Source organism: Eschrichtius robustus, chromosome 5 (genome assembly GCF_028021215.1).
Source record: "Eschrichtius robustus isolate mEscRob2 chromosome 5, mEscRob2.pri, whole genome shotgun sequence".
NCBI classification, from domain to species: Eukaryota; Metazoa; Chordata; class Mammalia; order Artiodactyla; family Eschrichtiidae; genus Eschrichtius; species Eschrichtius robustus.
Genome location: NC_090828.1, coordinates 22,305,967 through 22,311,966, shown reverse-complemented (window position 1 = coordinate 22,311,966; position 6,000 = coordinate 22,305,967). Strand labels below are relative to the sequence as shown.

The window sequence follows — 6,000 nt, the reverse complement described above, 5'->3', positions numbered from 1 at the left end:
TATTCACTTTCCTCCATCACTATTGTCACTACCTTAATCTAAACTACTATCAATTTCTCTTTGTCATCGCCTACATCCCCTCCGGTTTCCTTCCAAACTATTTTCCACACAGCAAACAGAAGGTTTTTTTAAAATTCAAATCTGTTGAGTTGATTCCTTACTTAAAACTCTTCAGTTGCTTATTATCATTACCCTTAGAAATAAGACTAAAATTCACTATTTGAATAGACCCATTCCAATACACCAGCTATACCTCTGCCCCTTACTTTCTACATTTGAGATATGCAAGGCTTCTTCCACTTTTTTCCGTAGATGGTAATCTTCCCTTCCTCTTGACCTTTGTACATACTGGTTTCTCCTCTCTTGAATACAGTCTCTACTCCCCTATCTCTTTTTCTAGCAAACACTTACTTATTTAAAAGGTATTAGTTCATCGACAGATGAATGGATAAAGAAGATGTGGCACATATATACAATGGAATATTACTCAGCCATAAAAAGAAATGTAACTGAGTTATTTGTAGTGAGGTGGATGGACCTAGAATCAGTCATACAGAGTGAAGTAAGTCAGAAAGAGAAAAACAAATATTGTATGCTAACACATATATATGGAATCTAAAAAAAAAATGGTACTGATGAACCTAGAGGCAGGTCAGGAATAAAGACATAGACGTAGAGAATGGACTTAAGGACACGGGCGGAGGGGGAAGCTGGGGCAAAGTGAGAGTAGCATCGACATATATACACTACCAAATGTAGAATAGTTAGCTAGTGGGAAGCAGCTGCATAGCACAGGGTGTCTCTTTAGGGATCTCCTTGCTTTCACCTTCACTCCTGTACAACTGGAGAGAACACGTTAGAACATAAGCTAGACCTCACTCCTGCTCAAAGCTCTCCAGTGGCTTCCCTTCTCAGTGTAAAAGCCAAAGTCTTTACAGTGGCCCAGAAAGCCCTGTACAGTCTGACTGCTGACATTGCTCCTTCTTTCTTAGTATTGCTCCCTCTGTTGCAGCCACACTGCGCTCCCTGCCATTCCTTCAACCTGACAGGCACACCCTTATGCAGGGCCGCTGCACTTGCTATTCTCTCTGCCTGGAATAGTCTCTGCCAAATACCTTATGACTTCCTACCCCTCCTCCATCATCAGTTCTTTAGTCAAATGTACCTTCTCAGTATGAAATTCTCTGATGAGCCTACTTAAAATTGCAGGTCTCTTCTGTCCTACCCTCTTCCCTGCTTTATTTTTTCCCACAGGGATGAAGTGTCTCTGTATCCAACACCCTGTACATTTTATGCATTTCTGTTGTTTATTGGCTGTCTCCTCCTCTGAGATATAAATTCTGTGATGGCAGAGATTTCTTTTTTTTAATCTGTTCGGTCCACCTTTGCATCCTCATTAAATAGTAAGCCACCAGTAAATATTTTTTGAATGAATTTGTGAGTGAGTGAATGAATATCATCTTCAATAAATATTCACCAGATGAACACTTGCCGTAATACCAATTTTGTATTACTCTATCAGCCATTGTATTAATTATACGAAGGCTACATGGTTAAAATCCACATGCACTCTAGGGCATTAAGTGTTTGCTCGAGCAGATTCTTTCTTTGGCCTTCTGACTTAACCTATTTGCTGGGCCTAATTAAGGCAGTTTATCATCTTTCAGACTTCAACTACTACTTCAGTGTCATTAAATTTCCAAATCTATCTTTAGCCTCATGTCCATTCCTGATTTGCATTTGTATTCCCAAAAACTTACTGTATATTTTCATTTTGTTATTTATACTTCAAAATCAACATCTAGAAATGTTACCGAATTGGTCAACTAGACACATGCCAGGGTCCTAGCCCCAAGCCAAGACCGTTTGTCTCGGCCAGGGAAGTTGTTTTTCCAAGCAGATTCACGCAGCCAACAGCAGATGCTGAGACTGCAACAGTACAAGCTTTATTCAATAGCCAAAGTATAGAGAAGCAGGAACCTAGTTCACAAATCAACTTCTCAACCCAATTCGGGCGGAGACACCAAATATATAGGAAGGTTGAGGTAAAAGCAAGGGAATTGGAAAAAATGGGAGGAATATTCATGAGTTATCCAAGAACAGGGGTGTGGTTTGGAATGATGCAACACTCCTTTTCAGTCTTTGTATGGGCTTTTGGGGTTGTTGTCATGGCAATGGTGGATGTGTCATTTAGCATACTAATGTGTTACAATGAGTGTATAATGAGGCTGAAGGTCTACCGGAAGTCAAATCTTCCACCATCTTGGGCATAGATGGTTCTAACTAGTTCTTGTTTTTTTTCTCTTTGCAGCTTCCTCCTGAAACTTAGAATATAACTGAATATAATTATATAAGAATATAAGAATAATTGGTTTCCATTCGAGGGATGGGCCGCGGTAGGATCTGGCGCAACAGCCTTGGTAACAGAAACGCAAATTTACCCAAATGCTCACGTTGACCTCAAATAAAAATAGACACACACCAAAACTGTTCTTTCTCTCTCTCTCTCTCTCTTTTTTAATGTTAGTAATTTGCTTCACAGCAACTCAGGTGGCCAAGCTAGAAATGGTGGAGCCTCCCTTATTTCTTTCCACTTCATGTTTCTCTTATGCAGTTCATCTCCATGTGCTGGAGGTTTTACCCCTGATTTTCTCTCCAATATATCTCTCCTTTTCCATGCTTTCAGGTCTTTGATTAGGGTTTGTGTGATTTCTTAAGTGGTTTTTCTGATTACAGTTCTTCTAATTCATTCTTTGTATTATTGCCAACTTTACATTTCAGAACACCCCTAGTGAAACCTTGCAACTCAGATTGGGACTTGAACCCACGGTCTTTTAACTGAGATCACACACCTGGTCTCAGGACTTAATGAAGCTCAGGTTCTTGATGTCTTGTCCCAGAAGGAATTCAGTGAGAGACAAAGTGATAGGTAAGAAGCGGATTTATTTAGAAAGAAACACACTCCACAGACAGAATGTGGGCCAGCTCAGAAGGCGAGAGATGGCACCAGGGTATGGGGGTTGTCAGCTTTTATAGGGGTGGGTAATTTCACAGGCTAATGAGTGGGAGGAGTATTCCATCTATTTTGGGGAAGGAGTGGGGATTTCTAGGAATTAGGCCACCGCCCACCTTTTGACCTTTATGGTCTGCCTTGGAACTGTCATGGCGCCTATGGGTGTGTCATTTTGCTTGCTGATGTGTTACAGTGAGCTCAAGCTCTAGCCATCTAGACTGAGGCTCAAGGTCTAGCCATCTTGGATCTATCTGGTTCTAATCAGTTTATGTCATGTCCTCGAGCTATGTCATTCTTTTAAAGGTTGTGCTCTGCCCCCCTTCCCTCCTATTTCACTAGAACCTTCAAGGAAAATGTTCAGATTCATTAATATGTCATAAGATAGTTTAACCTCTAGATTAGAGAGAAATTTTATTGATAATCCTTAATGCATTAATCCGATTATCCAAGCTCCTGGGAATCACTTTATATGGCAGACTATATCCATGTGAGTGGTAAACCCTTAGAGCAAGTTGGCCCAAAATGAGCAGCCTTACTAATCCTTAGAGTCTAGTAGGAGTTCACAGATTTGGGAGTAGAATGGAGGCTTTTTGGAGGAAATGATAAGTTTACACAAAGAATAAACAAGATAGAAGAAAAACAGATAATAGCACACTTGAGAAATTGAAATTACTTATAAACATATCAAATGTTTTTAGATATATAAAGATGATTTCAGGTTCTTTAAGCTTCCTTTGGGAGGGGTGTGAAGTAAGAAGAGAAGAAATGAAAATATAATCATTATAGTGCACGCATGTTCTTTTCTGTCTGTCTGGAACAGGAATACTAGTGATAGACCCTTAGAAGGTGAATCCACATCTTTATGAAAATATCTCTCGTTTCATTTCTGACACACTAGCTTGCTTGTGACTAGCATTTTTAAGGAGGGCATACTATGAAGTCCAGAGAGATACACATTTAGTCAACTATATCAAGGGAATGAACCAAGAAGGAAATATGCTTCTTTGTTACCCTTATTAGTCACTTTATAGTTTGTACTTTCAATAAATTAATTTGCATCTTACAATCTGAAGCCTACATAACAAATATTATGCCCTTATTACACACAAGGCAACTAAGGTCCTCAAAGATGTAGTGATGTGGTCAGGATCACAAAGCTAGTAAAAAATTCATTTACTCCTCTTGCCATTAACATATGAGATAGTTATCAAGTCTGAACTTTAATACTATGGCAGGATTAGTTAGAACTAATCTTAGCAAACATCATTAAATGAAGAGAGTTGTGTCTTGGTCTGGAACCCACAGTTCATTCTTTTTTGGTATATATGGCAGCATTCCAAAGGACCTCTACAAAAATCAGTTTAATCCCATGTTTTCTCTTTCTATTAGTATTTTCTAGTTGTACCTAACTATGTTGCTACACTTACATTCCATCATGAGCTCCTTGAAAACAGTGATTAGTTGATATTCATCTTTGTCTTTCTGACACTTTATTTCTGCCATTCAGGCAGACAGGGCTCAACAAATATTTATTACATTGAATATTTGAAATTCACATGCAGGAAAAATGCCCAGTGCCTAAGTGCTGTTTATTTTCCTCTTATCACTAAATCTCTGCATTATTTTCTGCTTTTTGTATCCTATAAAAACCTACAGTGACTGGCCAGGGAAATTTCCTTTATTACGAGCTATGAACTTTGTCTTTTTAAATTCAAAGTTGGCAAACACACTCTGAAGACACCATTATAATCTTAATATATTTCTCTTAGAAATGTGAGAAATATTCAGAGCAAAGTGTTCACATATTCAGAGGTTATAAAATACAGCCCTTGATTTTAGCCAATAGGTATTCACTTTGGGGAATAAAGAAGAGACTGGAAGAATCAGGGAAGAGGAAAAACAGAAATAAATAGCATGTGGGTAAGAGAAGACTTTTTTTTTTTCTGCAGCTGTGAGACCAAGACAGAGTATAAAAGATAGGCAGCACTATTATTTTGTAATATAATTCTAACAAGGAACATTTTTAAAAAGATTTCTTTAGACAGCAACGTGTGTATATTTTGTGGCAAAGATGTTATTTTCTAAAAGAAATTAATGTGTTCAGTTTTGCTTTCCCTATTTTTCATGGATTAAGAAAAGCATCCCCGGGAATTCCCTGGCGGTCCAGTGGTTAGGACTCGGTGCTTTCACTGCAGGAAGCCGAGTTCAATCTCCTTTGGGGAACTAAGATCCCTCAAGCCTCAAGGCGCAGCCAAAATAAAAAATGGCATTCCCCTCGCCCCCACCCCAACCATTATCATTCCTCTCATCCAGGCTTGAGTTAAATATTTACCGATTTGCCAGAAGACACCACCTTTCATAAGCAGATTTCAGGCTATTGTATAATGTGGAATCCAAAACTCAAATGAATGTCAGTTTCACTTCATTTTGCCTCTGGGAACTGTGGAGTCACTTAATCTTTAGGCCTTCGTTTTACTTTTTTTAATATATGGAAACGGGAGGAAGGCAGATGATTGCCAAGATGCTTTCTAGCTTTGCTGCTCTAAGAACTTTTCCTTGTGTTTTTCTTGATTCCTCCGTCAGGGCTTCTGACACTTTGATCAGCCTCCGGGACAGGCTGCCCTGGGCAACAGGAGTTAGCTCCTGAGGCTTGGGGCGACCACATTTTGAGGGCAGGGACAAATCAACTCTCGGAGTGTGAGACTGTAGGCGGTGATCCCTTCCAGTTCTGGATTTAGGAAGCCAGCTGCACCGCACCCCACCCCGCATTCCCTTACAGCCCCGAGGCTCCAATTCCGCGTCTGAAATTGAACAGGGGGAGGGTTGGGTCACGTGACGGATCAGGTGCCCACCGGGTCCGCCCCGCTTCCTTCCGGCATAAATTCTGGCCGCACCGCCCCTCCCCTCCGCACGTGGCGTCTCCGCTTTTGTGTCCCGCGCTCCCTGGGGTCTCGCCGCCTGCAGCCATGGCACCCGGCCAGCTCGGT

General features: G+C 40.4%; 1 protein-coding gene across 1 annotated transcript in view; it reads left to right on the top strand.

Annotated features, from left to right (window-relative positions):
* Positions 1-5,879: 5,879 nt before the first annotated feature.
* ATIC (5-aminoimidazole-4-carboxamide ribonucleotide formyltransferase/IMP cyclohydrolase) overlaps positions 5,880-6,000 on the top strand; it is a 32,099-nt gene continuing 31,978 nt past the window's right edge. Inside the window, exon 1 of the mRNA XM_068544515.1 lies at positions 5,880-5,998. Within this exon, the coding sequence (XP_068400616.1) occupies positions 5,980-5,998 (19 nt within the window). The 5' untranslated portion in view covers positions 5,880-5,979. The remainder of the gene's footprint in view (positions 5,999-6,000) is intronic.